Source organism: Myxine glutinosa, chromosome 8 (assembly GCF_964187855.1).
Source record: "Myxine glutinosa chromosome 8, kmMyxGlut1.1, whole genome shotgun sequence".
In the NCBI taxonomy this organism is placed as follows: Eukaryota; Metazoa; Chordata; class Myxini; order Myxiniformes; family Myxinidae; genus Myxine; species Myxine glutinosa.
This window is the reverse complement of record NC_136268.1, coordinates 92,335,285-92,352,227: the sequence shown is the minus strand read 5'-3', so window position 1 is coordinate 92,352,227 and position 16,943 is coordinate 92,335,285. Positions and strand designations below refer to the sequence as shown.

The 16,943-nt window shown below is 46.0% G+C and overlaps 1 protein-coding gene across 2 annotated transcripts in view; it reads left to right on the top strand.

Moving 5' to 3' along the window:
* The first annotated feature begins 293 nt into the window (after window positions 1-293).
* LOC137432703 (polypeptide N-acetylgalactosaminyltransferase 18-like) overlaps window positions 294-16,943 on the top strand; it is a 331,095-nt gene continuing 314,445 nt past the window's right edge. For both annotated transcript variants that reach the window (XM_068124832.2, XM_068124831.2), the window contains exon 1: window positions 294-697. In XM_068124832.2, coding sequence (XP_067980933.1) covers window positions 475-697 — 223 coding nt within the window. In that variant the 5' untranslated portion in view covers window positions 294-474. The remainder of the gene's footprint in view (window positions 698-16,943) is intronic.

Sequence of the window (16,943 nt, the reverse complement as noted above, 5' to 3'; positions counted from 1 at the left end):
GCGAGTCCGTAATGATCGTTTAATGTGCGCCATTCCGAAGCGCACCAGAATGGACGCGCGGATTCTTTATCTCCGTGTGTGAGGAGGTGTGCAATTTCAGGACGCATTGGTGGTGGCAGGAGCGAGGAGGGCTTGAAGAGGTAGATCGATGCAGTCATCATTTTAAAGGAAGGGGTCGTCGAGCTTCCCGTCACGGCTCCGTTCTTGTGCCGCATTGGCGTCGGTTATGATCACCAGAGTCAGGTCCAGACACCCCATCCGCGAACCCCGTCGTGTTCTCCGCCCACAGCCCTGTCCCGCCGCACGTTATGAACGCGATCGCGCCGGCTCGGCCGTCCGTCCTCCTCTGGGAGGCGCGCGTCGTTGAGCGCTCCGATCCCGATGGAGAGGGTGGCGACGATCGGCCGCTGTCCGGCTCCTTCTGAGCTTCTCTCGTAGGCGGCGAATCGCGATCGAGGCGGCAGCGCGGCCTGTATGGCGTGCAAGCGGAAAGCCCGGGCACTGCTCACGTTGTGCATCGTGCTGAGCGGTCTCACCAACATCCTGTGCGTGCTGTTCATTAAACGCATCTCGGAGCGCCTCGCCCGTGCGCAGCAAGAAGCCGCCGGCGCGTCCGGCCATCCCAGGGCTGCTGGACCCGCGCGGCTCCTCGAGCGACTCAACAACCTCGAGAGCGCCGTCAGCCACCACTTCCAAGGTACGTCGGCCTCACGCTTCCTTGGTCAAGCACGTGTCACGTGGTCTCGGCCCCACCTGTCCTTAACCCCCTCTATTCCATCCATTACAAAGTGCACGCGAACGATAGAACGGGCCAACCGGTCACGTCGATTTACCTGATCGTGGATCGTTCGCCTCCAAATGACCCACCTTTTCAACCTCAGGTTCCCATATCGGGATCTTTTTTGACCCAAATGATTTACCAGGAATAAAAACGCTCCACGTGCCGCCTCGTGCTCATAAAGACCAAGGACTAAGGAGCTTCATAAAGAGTAAGGACTAAGGAGCTTCATAAAGAGTAAGGACTAAGGAGCTTCATAAAGAGTAAGGACTAAGGAGCTTCATAAAGACAAAGGAGCTTCATAAAGACTAAGGACGAATTAGCCTCATAAAGACTAAGGAATAAGGAGCCTCATAAAGACCAAGGAGCCTCATAAAGACTAAGGACTAAGGAGCCTCATAAAGACTAAGGACTAAGGAGCTTCATAAAGAGTAAGGACTAAGGAGCTTCATAAAGAGTAAGGACTGAGGAGATTCATAAAGACTAAGGACTAAGGAGCTTCATAAAGAGTAAGGACTGAGGAGATTCATAAAGACTAAGGACTAAGGAGCTTCATAAAGACAAAGGAGCTTCATAAAGACTAAGGACTAAGGAGCTTCATAAAGACTAAGGAGCCTCATAAAGACTAAGGACTAAGGAGCCTCATAAAGACTAAGGAGCCTCATAAAGACTAAGGACTAAGGAGTTTCATAAAGACTAAGGACTAAGGAGCCTCATAAAGACTAAGGACTAAGGAGATTCATAAAGACTAAGGACTAAGGAGCCTCATAAAGACCAAGGACTAAGGAGCCTCATAAAGACCAAGGACGAAGGAGCCTCATAAAGACTAAGGACTAAGGAGCCTCATAAAGACTAAGGACGAAGGAGCCTCATAAAGACTAAGGACGAAGGAGCCTCATAAAGACTAAGGACGAAGGAGCTTCATAAAGACTAAGGACGAAGGAGCCTCATAAAGACTAAGGACGAAGGAGCCTCATAAAGACTAAGGACGAAGGAGCCTCATAAAGACTAAGGACGAAGGAGCTTCATAAAGACTAAGGACTAAGGAGCCTCATAAAGACTAAGGACGAAGGAGCTTCATAAAGACTAAGGACGAAGGAGCTTCATAAAGACTAAGGACTAAGGAGCTTCATAAAGACTAAGGACGAAGGAGCCTCATAAAGAATAAGGACGAAGGAGCTTTATAAAGACTAAGGACTAAGGAGCCTCATAAAGACTAAGGACGAAGGAGCTTCATAAAGACTAAGGACGAAGGAGCTTCATAAAGACTAAGGACTAAGGAGCTTCATAAAGACTAAGGACGAAGGCGCTTCATAAAGACTAAGGACGAAGGAGCTTCATAAAGACTAAGGACGAAGGAGCTTCATAAAGAGTAAGGACTAAGGAGCTTCATAAAGACTAAGGACTAAGGAGCTTCATAAGGACTAAGGAGCTTCATAACGACTAAGGACGAAGGATCTTCATAAAGACCAAGGACTAAGGAGCACCTGTGAAAGTGATGTCCTCGTTCTTTAGCAAATTGCACCTTTTGCTCACACCTTTGTCATTGGTCGCTCAGTTCATCTGATCATTTGAGTCAAAGCGGTTTTCTTTTATTTCATTTCTACATTGGGATTCCTAAAGAGTCAGGTGGGCTAAACAGTGAGGTGGGCTGAAGAGTCAGGTCCGCTAAAGAGTCAGGTGGGCTAAAGACTCAGGTGGTCGTGGGCTAAAGAGTGAGGTGGGCTAAAGAGTGAGGTGGGCGAAAGAGTCAGGTGGGCTAAAGAGTCAGGTGGGCTAAAGAGGGAGGTGGGCTGAAGAGTGAGGTGGGCTAAAGAGGGAGGTGGGCTGAAGAGTCAGGTGGGCTAAAGAGGGAGGTGGGCTGAAGAGTGAGGTGGGCTAAAGAGTCAGGTGGGCTGAAGGCAGGTGGGCTAAAGAGTGAGGTGGGCTGAAGAGTCAGGTGGTCGTGCGCTAAAGACTCAGGTGGTCGTGGGCTAAAGAGTCAGGTGGACTAAAGAGTGAGGTGCGCTAAAGAGTGAGGTAGGTTAAGAGTGAGGTGGGCTAAAGAGTTAGGTGGGCTAAAGAGTGAGGTGGGCTAAAGAGTGAGGTGCGCTAAAGAGAGGTGGGTTAAAGAGTGAGGTGGGGTAAAGAGTGAGGTGGGCTAAAGAGTGAGGTGGGCTAAAGAGTGAGGGGGGCTAAAGAGTGAGGTGCGCTAAAGAGTGAGGTGGGCTAAAGAGAGAGGTGCGTTAAAGAGTGAGGTGGGCTAAAGAGTGAGGTGGGCTAAAGAGTGAGGTGGGCTGAAGAGTCAGTTGGGCGTGTGCTAAAGAGTCAGGTGCGTTAAAGAGTGAGGTGGGCTAAAGAGTCAGGTGGGCTGAAGAGTCAGGTGCTCATGCGCTAAAGACTCAGGTGGTCGTGGGCTAAAGAGTGAGGTGAGCTAAAGAGTGAGGTGGGCTGAAGAGTCAGGTGGGCTAAAGAGTCAGGTTGGCTAAAGAGTGAGGTGGGCTGAAGAGTCAGGTGGTCATGCGCTAAAGACTCAGGTGGTCATGGGCTAAAGAGTGAGGTGCGCTAAAGAGTGAGGTGGGCTAAAGAGTGAGGTGGGCTAAAGAGTGAGGTGGGCTGAAGAGTGAGGTGGGCTGAAGAGTCAGGTGGGCTAAAGAGTCAGGTGGGCTAAAGAGTCAGGTGGGCTAAAGAGTCAGGTGGGCTAAAGAGTCAGGGGGTCGTGGTCTCTCACCTTTTTAGTACACTGTATTTACTCCCAAAAAGCTGCCACTTTACTCCATAAATCCATAAGATTTTCCATAAAACAGAACCCTTGGAGGCATTTTTGTGGAAAAGTTGGCAAACACTTTTATCAACATTCTTTGTGTTTGCTGAATCAATTTCTGGACATCTGACAGGCTCAATTAATTTACACCTTTGAGATGTTCAAACTTCGAATTATATTTAAGACCCAACAACAATTATTAGGAATGACCGTAAATATAATTCCTGAAATTCCAAAAAATAAACCTTCAATTTATATACGACAAATGATGTACACAAAATATATGCGACAGGCTACAAGTTTCGAGCAGCAGCCATCAGAGGAATGAAGAACGTCTTGCTGTGGGAGAAGACTTTCGACCATTTGCATTGGCGGACAGGTAGACCAATTGGCGGACAGGTAGACCAATTGGTGGACAGGTAGACCAAATGTGATCGAGGTACGTTACCCACCATGGGAAGCAAGGATAAGCTGCGGATTTGGACGTTAACATGTTCCATAGAAGGTAGCAGTCTGAGTGGCCGCACCTCATCATGTGATGGACAAGAGGGGAGGAGGGGAGGCTGGGAGGAACGGAGGAGAGGGAGGAGGGGAGGACAGGGAAGAGGGAAGGAGAGGGAGGATGGGGGGAGGGGAGGAGGGGAGGCGGGGAGGAAGGGAGGAGAGGGAAGAGGGGAGGAGAGGGGAGGAGAGGGGAGGAGAGGAGAGGAGAGGGGAGGAGAGGGGAGGAGAGGGGAGGAGAGGGGAGGAGAGGAGAGGGGAGGAGAGGGGAGGAGAGGGGAGGAGAGGGGAGGAGAGGGGAGGAGAGGAGAGGAGAGGGAGGTCTATTCAATGACAGGAGAAGAGACTTTCTCTCTTTTCGCTGGGGAACGCCCTTTGGTTCCGGGGTTCTTCTTCTTCTGGCTTCTTGGCTGTGGACTCTGCCCAGTACAAACCTGTTTCGTTCCATTCTGCTTGACTTTGCTCTCCTACTGAGGACATTTGAGCTCATTAAACAATCTTTGCCTGGTTTGTGTGTGAGTGTGTATCTGGTTCCATGGAAACGGTAGTTACCTTCGCCACCAAACGTGGATGGAGGTTACGTTTTCACCCCTGTCTGTCTGTCTGTCCGTTTGTTTGTTTGTGAACAAAATATCTCAAAAAGTTGTGGACGGATTCGGACGAAATTTGGTGGACAGGTTGGGTGTCTGACAAGGACGATTCGATTCAATTTTAGTGAACATCTGAATATGGATTCGGATATGAGAATTATTTAATTTTTTTAAGTGATTCTTCACCATTGGGAGATCGGGCTAAAACGATACATAGCGGGATATCTCAAAAAGTTATGGACGGATTTGGACGATACTTATTGGACAGGTTGTGTGTGTGACAAGGAAGAATCGATTCAATTTTCGTGAAGATCCGGATCCAGCCAGTATAATTTTTTTTGTTTAATGATTCTTCACCATTGAGTGATATGGCCAACCAGGTGGATGCAGAGTGCCGTTCTAGTTTCACCTGTGTCTGTCTGTTTGTATGTATGTGAGCATATCTCAAAAAGTTATGGACGGATTTGGACAAAACATGGCAAACAGGTTGGGTATGCGACAAGGGCGAATTGATTAGATTTTGGTGAAGATCCGAATTTTGAATACGGAAAGTATTTTCAGTGATTCCTCATTATAAGATGGGATCGGGTGAAACACGATAGATTGCACGGTATCTCAAAAATGGACGGATTCAGACGAAACTTGGTGAATGAGTTGGGTAGGTCCCAACAAGCAGATTTGAATTTGATTCAGGAACGGATCAAAATCTGCGCTCACTGTGGGGGTCTACGAGGAGGGGGGGGGGGGGGGAATTGTTGACCCTCCAAAATAAGTATGCGCTCTCTTCTCTGAAACTACGCAAACGATCTCAATGAAACGTGATCACAACCTTCATCACCCGTGATGTACCAAAGTTTGTTCACGGCATTAAAAATATCAGGGTCTGGAGGGGGTTTGTGTGGGGTTTGAGTGCTTTGCTCCTGATCCAGGTGAGCTTCAGGATCCAGGTGAGCTCTTCAGCGAGAGTGGTCGATGAAGCTGGAGCAATTCGTCGGTTGTAAAAAAATATATATTCAAAAATGACACACACGTCATCAATCGAGCTGACGTTATTTTATGGCCCACCTTGGCAAAATTAACCAGAAGCAATGGAACAAAATTATCCAAGTGAGGCAGAAAAACGAATAAAATAAAAGCAGAGAAGAAATTTCATGAAAGTTTACAAAAAGTTACTAATTTCTTCAAAAGTAAAGCCGAGAAGGAAGCAGCAGCGCTGGCAGCAGTTGTTTGAAAGCGCCGGCAGCAGCAGCGATAACGTTTGGACTAACAGGTAAAAACATTTCTACTTTACTAACCTCATTTTTTCCTAGTTATAGCTCGAGTATATGGTTTTTCAAGGCCAATACAATGGCCACACTGAGATACCAAATGGATCTAGTCATTACATTCCTACTATAATTGGTTCACGAGTTATCAAATGACCACTATATCCGTCATGTGTGTGCATCTGTCTGTGTGTGTGTCTGTCTGTCCGTAGCATAACTACCCGATGATATCATCCGATCTTGATGAAACTTGGGTGGGAGGTTGATATCATGATCTAGTTGTGTCCTGCCTCGAGTGGGCGTATTGCGCCCATTGTGGGCGGAGCCACGCCCGAAAAAGATTTCTTTTTAGGGGGTAATCGAGTTCAAGCTACATCTTCTCCGAGGGAGTTGGTGGAATCTGATAGGGGTTTCGGTATTTGGTTAGGCCAATGTCACGTGTCTAGCCCCACGGAGCTCGAATTTTCATTTTCGCCCCAAGGTCAAGGTCACAAGGTCACGAAATTTAGAAAAGTCGATTTTTGATGGTTTTATTACATTGTTCGCTTCCTGATAAGGTGAAATGTCGTACATGATCTTATATTATCACATACATCATGAAGTACAAGTTTTCCAACAAATTTCAGAATCCTCGACCTTTGACCTTTGAAGGTCACAAAGGTCAAATTTTCAAAGTTGTCGGAATTGAACCAAATTTTCGGTATTGTGTAGCTAACTACCCTCATAACTGATTATACATTATTTTCTATCTCATTTCAAGGTCAGTAACCTTCGTTTTGACATTTCAAGGTCACAAAGGTCAAATTTTCAAAGTTGTCGGAATCGAACCGAATTTTCAGTATTGTGTAGCTAACTAACCTCATAACTGATTATACATTATTTCCTATCTCATTTCAAGGTCAGTAACCTTCGTTTTGACATTTCAAGGTCACAAAGGTCACATTTTCAAAGTTGTCGGAATCGAACCGAATTTTCAGTATTGTGTAGCTAACTAACCTCATAACTGATTATACATTATTTTCTATCTCATTTCAAGGTCAGTAACCTTCGTTTTGACATTTCCGGGCCTGGCCTATCCGGGCCTGTTTCGGTTATAGTCTGTCCTTTGTTATTGAATACCGCTCGCTCGTGAACCATCGTCGTCTTCTGACTTGCATAACTTTTCTTTTATATAGTAATAGCTCCACGTTTTCTCTATTGTTTTGGTGAATTTTGGAGAATAGAGTAAAGTCAAATCACAAATTGTGGTGCATTATTGAAGGGACATACAGTCACGTGAAAAAGTAAGTACACCCCATGTAAAGTTTTGACTTTTTCAACATATTTCAACATACAGCTATTTGATCTTCATTTCAACAATATTGATAGATAAAGGTGATATAATATAACAAATATCATGAAACATTTACATTTTGTAGTCCATTGTATAATTTAAATAAACATAAGGGCAAATTTCGCATGTGGAAAAAGTAAGTACACCCCTACATTTATCACTACTTCAAATACCTAAAATTAGAATCAGGTGCACCAGCTCAGGTGCAAATGATTAGAACATCGTCAGAGAGGATCTTGGAGGAACCTGTCTTATTTAAACTTCAGACATTTAGTTTGGTTTGCTCTTTGTTGTTGAAGTGTGCGGCGTCACCATGCCAAGATCAAAAGAGCTTTCTGAGGCCTTCAGAAAGAAGGTTATAGATGCCTACGAGTCTGCGAAGGGATTTAAAAAGATCTCCAAACAATTTGAAATCAATCATTCGACTGTCCGGAAGATCATCTACAAGTGGAGAAGATTCCACACAACTGACAACTTGTTCAGGCCAGGCCGCGCCAGCAATTTCAGCCCGAGAGCAGACCGCAAGATGCTAAAAGAAGTCTCTAAGAACCCCAGAATGTCATCACGTGACCTACAGGTAGCTCTTGCCACTGTTGGTGTCAAAGTGCACGAGTCTACCATTAGAAAGAGGCTGCACAAATTTGATCTACATGGGAGGTGTGCCAGGAGGAAACCTTTGCTGTCCAGAAAGAACATCAGTGTGAGACTAAAGTTTGCCAATGAACACCTAGGAAAAGACCAGCACTTCTGGAACAATGTGCTCTGGACAGATGAGTCAAAGGTAGACCTATTTGACCACAGTACCAGAAGACATGTTTGGCGAAAACCAAAGACAGCATTTGACCACAAGAACCTGATACCAACTGCAAAGCATGGTGGTGAAAATATTATGGTTTGGGGCAGCTTTGCTGCATCAGGGCCTGGGCAGCTCACCATCATAGAATCCACTATGAATTCTTCATTGTACCAGCGGGTGCTTGAGGATAATGTGAGGCCATCTGTCGGAGAGTTGAAGCTCAACCGAAGGTGGACCTTGCAACATGACAATGACCCTAAACATACCAGTAAATCCACCAAGGAATGGCCGAAAAGAAAGAAATGGAGGGTTCTGGAATGGCCAAGTCAAAGCCCGGATCTAAATCCCATCGAGATGTTGTGGGAGGATTTGAAACGAGCTGTGCATGCAAGAAACCCCTCAAACATCGCACAGCTGAAAGAATTCTGCATGGAGGAGTGGGCAAAAATTTCTCCCAGTCAATGTCAGAGACTGGTAGAGAGTTATAAGAAACGCCTACTTGAGGTTGTTTCTGCCAAAGGGGGCAATACGACCTAGTAGAGCCAAGGGTGTACTGTACTTACTTTTCCCACATGCGAAATTTGCATTTATGTTTATTTAAATTATACAATGGACTACAAAATGTAAATGTTTCATGATATTTGTTATATTATATCACCTTTATCTATCAATATTGTTGAATTAAAACCACATTTCAAATCTGGCCTCCAAAGCCAGTCGCCGACTGGGCATCCTCCGTCGTGCGAAGTCCTTCCTTGGTACACCTGAGCTCCTCACCACTTGCAAGGCTTTCATCCGCAGCTCTATGGAATACTGCTCTTCCCTCTGTGCTGGTGCTCCTGCCTCACACCTAGCTCGTCTTCACGCTGTTGAAACCAAAGCGTTCAGAATCATTGGAATCTCCCGCGATGAAGCTAACTCCAAGGGCCTTTCACTCACTCACCGCAGGCAGGTTGGTGGTCTTTCTGTCTTCTACCGACTCCTCTCTGGCCTTTCCCCCCTAGCTCTCTCTGGGCTCTGTCCCCCAAATATTCCTACAGGTCGCACAAGATCTGCCTGCAACCCTCTTATGGTTAAACTGCCAAAATCAAGACTCTCTGCTCACCTTCACTCCTTCATTCCTCTTTTCTCCCACCTCTGGAACAAACTCCCTCACTCTCTTCAATCCCACTCCACCCTCCAGGTCTTTAAAACAGCTGTTCACCACCATCTCTTATCTTCCCCCATCCAAACCCTTGATCTTTTCTACCCCCGCTAATTTCGGTCCCCTTGTGTTTTATACCTCTCCCCCCCCCCCTCCCCTTCCCACGCCTCCTCCCCCCAAGCCCTCTCCCTCCCACACTTCTCCCTGCTCTCAAATGTTGTGTTTGTGTGCTTCCCCTTCTCTCCCCATCTTGTCTTCCGCTCCCTCTTTTTATATATTTTGTTTGTCTGGTTGATTTGTTTGTGAAATAAATGTTAGCTCTTTCACGAGCCTCGATTCAGTATACAAAAAAAATATATTAAGATCAAATAGCTGTATGTTGAAATATGTTGAAAAAGTCAAAACTTTACATGGGGTGTACTTAATTTTTCACGTGACTGTACATCCACTATAAATGGACAGTTGTGTGTGTGTGTGTGTGTGTGTGTGTGTGTGTGTGTGTGTGTGTGTGTGTGTGTGTGTGTGTGTGTGTGTGTGAGGCATGTTTTTTAGTGGAGTTCTACTGGAGCTTTCTGATGTGGAATGTGATACACCAAAATGATTGTCATGATCTACTGAGTTGATTCGGCTAATTAACTGCAAATAATCCGGAAGCAAAAACCTATTTTACCTGTGAAACAGCATCGATGACAAAATAAAAAATGAGACCATAGAAGGGAGCAAGGAAAGCAGCGCACTGAATGAGATAGATGCATAAAGTCTAGTCCTTCGCGTATTGTAATATCGATAAGAAACAGAAAAGTAAAATTTATTTCCAAGAACAGAACAAGCACCTATTCAAAATGTCATGGAATAGGGCACTGCTTGTCATTTTGCCCACCTTGAGGCTCTGGAATATAAGGCCATGTCATTGGAATGTCATGTCAGGAAGTTGAGTAATTTAGTAATTTAGCTATCAATTTAGTAATCAATCAATAACTATCTATGTTACATAGGCAATGAATGATAGGGTATCAGACATATGTACAGGTACAGCCGTATCAGACATACGTAGAGCCATAAATATGCAGGGCTAATAGTAATATATCTTCCCAAGTCCAAAGTCTGTCCCATCTTTGCTCCTCTCGCTCCCTCCAACCCCCAGTCCGAGTTGGGGTTTAACTGGCGAAGTGGTGATGTGATTTAAAAAAAATTAAAATGTCTTTGTTAGACAACCCCTAGGTAACTTACAATTGCCATTTTATTTGATCACGAATTGGTGGAGTAAACGTAAGACCCGATCAACAACAACAACAACAGACATTTTAAGGCCATTTTCCCTGCTAGAGCAGGGGTTAGCCTTGCGGTCCCCATGACAATCTTCTCCATTTTGCCCTATTTTCTGCATCTCCCTTGTTAACCCCCTTGCCCGCATTTCTTCTTCCACCATCTTTAGCCAAGTCTTTCTCGGTCTTCCCCGTCCTCTACTTCCTTCTACATTCATTTCCATCACTCTTCTCAACCTGTCACTTTCATCCTTCCTCAACACATGACCAAACCATAACCCAAAGAAGAAGAAGAAACGAAGGTCATGTACAGAAGGAGCAGAAGACACAGTGCAATATTCTTAACTTATACAGGCTTACTTACTCCCAGGGACAATACAGACAGAACGAACTCACGTACTCGAAAGGGGATTGCAGACAGGAATGAATGGAGGGATGAGAAGATCATTAGATATCCGATAAGATCCGATCATTAGATATATATATATATATATATTATACACAAGGAACTTGGACACAGGTGGAGGCCATTTTGACTCACAATGCCTGTGCATTCTCCACATTCGCCATTATTAGACTGATTAGAATATTATATCAAGGTCTTGGGATTCCCAGGCATTTCCACGGCAAGTACCAACCTAGAGGTGTGTTCTTTGACTGAAAACCAACCCAGGGGTGTGTTCCATCACCAATCAGCTTGCTATCGCTTGCCAAGCCAGCCGTTCCGTATTAACGGTTTGGTCGGAGAGCTTCCTTGAGTGCTTAAACCACTTGGGCCACTTGATGAACACTCCACAAGCTGATTGGTAATGGAACACACCCCTGGACACATGGGTCACCGCTCCATTGCGAGGTTTCACAGGACGAGGCAAGAACTTGCGATTTCAGCAGAGTATCGGCACACACTAATTCACTGCGAAAGAACGTAGGATCTTTCACGTCCACCAGCAAATTCTTCGTAGACGTACGTAATGTTTTTTCGAAAGGATGGCATACTCAATGTGAATCACCAGGATGGCAGTTTATAGTCGGCTCTCGAATCGAACACAGAATGTATGGTGATTATGCTAATTCTGACATATTCTCCCAACCCATTGATTTATTATATACGCAAGACGTAATTATTAGATATTCGTATTTGTTATGAGACACAAGACAAAAATATTCAATGTGTTTATCACATGTAAGGTCTGATAAGATGATGCAAAGGTAATGGGTGTATTGAGCTGTGAGCTGTCTAATCGGGGTGGGATTCTCAACCTGACGATAAACTGTCAGATTGGTGTTTCGGAGGCAGGGCTTTTTTTTTTTTTGTATACAAGATCGAGGCTCGTGTAAGAGCTAACATTAATGACAAAAAAACAAACGGACACATAAGACGAAATAAAGGGAGCGGGAGACAAGATGGGGAGAGAGAGGGAAGCACACAAGTACAACAGTAGCGAACAGGGACATCGGGAGATCTGTGGGAGGGAGAGGGCTTGGGGGAAGGAGGCATGGAAAGGGAGTGGGAGTGGGAGAAGTATAAAACACATGGACACAGCTAGGTACTGACTTGTACCCACACCTTCACCACACTCCACACTGTGCATATGTAATAAATATGTGGCCCAAAAGGATGTCAGTCATCAATTAATGTATTATGTATTGTAATAAATATATCACCACCAATTCTGAATCAACTTCCTCATCTTTTATCTTCTATTGCTTTGTTCACAATGATTTGCAAAGCAGAATGTCAGATTATTGAGCACTTTCCATTGTAATATTTGGAAGCCCATGTGTTACTTTGACGCCTGCTGTCATCCGTGACTTTCATTGTGTCTCGGATGGTTGGAATTGATTGCATCACCTTTTCTTTTGGAGGTCATGAGTTGTCTTCGTTTTTCTGTTGTGGCCTGTTTTTGGAGGATACGAGGCAACAGGGAAGGCATTACTATTCATAAAGGTCACCTTTCATTGATCTAAGCATAATGGCCTTTGTTTCCCCTTGGTGGTAAACTATATAATCCTGACAAATAGCAGTTGTGATCATTTCACCAACCACACAGGCCTTTGCAGCAACTTACCTTGCTTGGTTCACCCTGTTTTTGATTTTGCCTCCAAACATTAAATGATAGGGTTTGGGAAATGTGCATATTTATTGTTTTATTGTGTGTGTGTGTGTGTGTGTGTGTGTGTGTGCATGCATGTACACATGCATATTGTTACGTTTGTGGAGGGTAGTCAATGATTACCTTATAGCCAGGTAGAATTGTATAGGTAGTGTGCTCCGACTGTCATGAAGAAGAAGAAACCCATGTATCATAAGTAGGGATCCGGTAGACCGTATGTCATGTAAATGTATAAGTGTCCCCATGAGCGGGGTGGGGTTATGTTAATTAGTTAGGAATTATGGGTAATTAATCCCCTGTAGGTAATGGCCTCTGTTATTTTTCCTCTGTTCCTTATGACAATGCAGCACACACACATAGCAAGAAATAGCGCATTTATAACACCAAATAAAAGCGACCGGAACCGGGACATTGAACCACCGCTGATTCCGCCGATGGGTGATCACAAAAGCAGGCAGGCCCGTGAGGCCACGCCTCGAAGACCATCGATTGGTTAGGGTACAAAAGAGTGATGTGGCGACGACTGGCTGATAGGAGCAGGCACGGGTGGCGTCGGATGATGTCAGAGCTTTGAGTACAAAGGAGTGAGAGGGCCGACATTTTCTCTCATTTTCTGGGGTTGGTGGCGAACGGTTGTGTTCCCGACATTTTGCCTCTTTTCGTTCTGTTGCTCTCTCCGGGCTGGCCTCCATAGCGAACTCTCCCTTTTTGGTAAGATAGGCTCTCGGCATCTGGATTTTCATAAAGAACAGTCACACATACGGTGCCTCTTGAGCTGGACTTGAAGGTGTTGGTGGAACGAGGACGCATTTGCGTGCTCTGTCTGCACGGGGTTCTGATTGAAGGCACGGCCACATTTTCTGTTCCTTGGCACATGTTGGTGAACGAGATCGACTGGGACAAGCGGGGGCGATTGGAATGGGCGTGGTCTGCTGACTTCACGCTCGGTGGCAAGAGGAGTGGACTGCACAGCGAAGCCTAGTTACCGCTTGTGGGCAGTGCAGCCTGTGTTTCCCGTGCAAGGATGTGGAGGCCTGTGGCGATCCGGGACGATTCCTGACGAGGTTCAAGAGCCGCTCAAAGCTAAGTACAAACTAACACATATTTTTTTTCCAGTCGTATTTCCCCTTGTGTTGTATTGGAGTCTATGTGGGGAAACTCCAGTTAGGAACCTTGTTTTATCGTGCATTATTTGGTTGCCAGCATTTCTTCAATAAAGCCGGTATTTTTGTACATTAATTAAATCCATGTCGGTTGAGGTAATTATCGCAGGTTCAAGACGTCCGCTGAAGGTAAGTTCGTCATTCTCCTTTCCCTCGCGTATAAAGAAGGTCCACCATTGACTGAATGCCTCAGAGTTAAAGCTTGTTTGATCATCTGTCGCCCTGTGCTGTTCACTACAGGGTGGACACACGACAACTGGTGCCAGGAGTCTGGGATTCGGACTCGACGGGCACTCGGTGTCCTTGAGTTGCGAGTTCGACACCCGCTGGGTGAAAATTGCGCTCAGCTTTCGGAATTCAAACATTTTAACGATTGTCTTTCTCTCGTCGAGGGGGAGGCGATTGTAGTATCGGAGTGTCCAAATTTTGTGGTTGATTGGTGTCGGGCAGAGCACAAACAGCGCGCCGCTAAAGCCGCTGTCACACCTTGACGTTTTAGCCAGCGTATGCCGACGTATGAAAAATTTGGCGAATACGCTGGCACATGTCAAATACGTTATGGGTAAGTTTTGTATACGTTAAGAGCACGCTGAAGCACGCTGGCATACGTCATAGTACGCCGAGCACGTCGACAAATTTTGTGCATGCACAAAATTTGTCGACGTATGCCAGCGTATGACTCACACCAGCACTCAATTTTGATACGTCGGCATACGCTGGCTAAATCGTCAAGGTGTGACAGGGGCTTAAACTTAAATTTTCTTTTTGTCTGAGGTAAAATATGCGCGAGGGGAAAAACCGCCAGCCAGCATGTAATGGCGGACGTGAACGGCATGGCCGAGCGGGTGGAGGATTCCGAAGAATATGGAAGCGATCCGGAGATAGAGGAGTTAGAGGATAGGAGTGGAACTTTCCCCGTCCCGAGCATGAGCCCACCCCCCTCTCCTACGACTACGAAGGAGCCGGGAACGATGGGAACGGCTGCGATGTCCGACCTGGTCTTGTTGCAAATATTGAATAAAATTAATGGATTGGAGGGAATGAAAGAACAAATGAATGGATTGGAGGAAATGAAAGAACAAATGAAGGGATTCTGGTAAATGAAAGAACAAATGAAGGAAATGAGTGAACAATTAAGGGGAGAAATGAGGTGAATGAAAGGGGAATTGAAGGGAGATATGAGGGGAATGAATGGGGAATTGAAGGGAGATATGAAGGGAATGATTGAGAAAATGAATGCTCAGAATGAGTGTAGTGAACGAATGGAAAATAAAATTGATAGTTTAAAGGGAGAATAAATGCCCTGAATGACAAAATTTATGGTTGGATGAATTAATTAAAGGAAGAACAAAAGAATGAAATCGGGGCACAAGAGCAGCAGGAATGGGCAACATAATGTGAATCAAAACGGGAGGAATTAACATCAAAAATGGAAGAGAATGAAACCCAAGCTGATACACTTGGGGCACAGGAGAGGGAAAATTTAAATACGGCATGTTTGGAGGTAAATGGGGAGTGTTTAGAGGTAAAGAGGGGAAACTCAAATTAAAATGGGGAATGTTTAAAGGAAAAAGACCTGGAAGGTTGTCGGGTTTGTGTGGATGTCACATTGTCACAATGCACCAGCAGGGGAAGGAATGGGAAATTGTGCATCACCAGGACGGTGGTTTGGAACATGTAAAAATATTGGAGGTCCGTGTAACGGAACTGGACAGGTGTGTATTGATAAAGACCTGTTGGGGCCACAATTGATTGGTGATAATGATGTGAATGAATTGACACAGCAGCTGGAGGCCTTGGACAGTATCGAGGAAGAGATTGCTCATGTTCAAGAGAGTCTGGGGGATGAGGTGAGTTGGTCCATGGAATATCCCCAGGTCAAGGTGACCGAGGGGACCCTCATCATGAACCACAATTGGGCACCAGAGGCTCCGAAACTGAATACCCAGCAGGGGGTGGGGGATGTTTTGGCCCCGAGCTGGACTCGGACATGGAAGAGTCGGGGAATATAGCCTCAGAAAAAACTGGTCCCCATAGTGAATTTGGAACAGCTGCAGGGAGGGGCAGAGCAACCCGAAGAAGGGGTCATTACCTGCAGCTGCAGTGAGGCACACGAGGCCAAATTTTTCAAAAGAAAAGTTGAAATAAAATTTAAATGGAAAATTAATGTGGAGCAGCCGTGGAGGGAGTTGGTCCCCGGGCTGCGGAATTTGGACCAGAAGAGGTCATTGGGGTCGGCCTCGTGGGAAATTTCCGCACTTGGAAATTGGTTTATGCTGGCCAGCTCGGGGGGCTGAGCTGGCATGATGTGCACGTGGGGTCCGACCATGGGTGTCATGGTATGACCTGGGCCCCAAGGGGGGTCTGGTGGAGTGTGGCGTCCCTTGTCCATCGGGGCGCCGCCCGAGCGTGTGTCTTGGGCCAGCAGGGTCACCGGACCCTGGTGGGGGTTAAGACCTCTGGGTGTCCGATGTGGTTTCTCACAGGTACCGAGGATGGCGTATTATGAGGACCACTAGGGGGAGGTGTTGTAGGTCGCGCTTTGGTGGCGGCACCACGGACGGCCAACATTGGCCTGTTGTGGTGACTACCCGGGCATGCGGCCTGACAGCCTCTCCCTGAGACTCTGGGACAGCCAGCATGTGATTGACCAGCCATGCTGCGCTGGTCTATGGACACGGATCGATCCGCATAGACAGGGATGGTTATAGCCTACAGGACAACCATTGGAGCATCTGTGGAACATGATGGAGTGAGAGTGATCTTCCACAGATGCTCCATTGTGCTTTGTGGACTCTCGGCTTGGGAAGAGAGCCATGGGTTTGATTGATTGGGAATTTGTAATGAGCCGAGTATATGGGCCATGCTCGGCTGGCATGTGTATGGAAAAGCAGAAAGGGGGTCTGGTGGAACCATGTCACTCACCTGTAACACCAGGACAGGGCCCCTGGAAATTTGGGGTGCATTGGGATGGCCCTGCAGATAATGTTGAGTCTTGTGGCATCCACCGGGGGACACGGTCTGGAGGTTGGGGTTGTACAAATGTTCTTGAGTTTTTGACGGATACGTTTTGTGGTTAAGATAGATTTTTGAGTGACGTTGTTTTTTCTTCTTGCCCCAGGAGTTAGGGCCAAGGATTCCACGATTGTACATACTTGCATGGTTGCTTAAGGGGGTAGAATGTTAAGGAGAGTAGGTAGGAAGTCCGGCTCACTTCCCACAGCCCTCCTGATTTATTTCATAGGTTAATT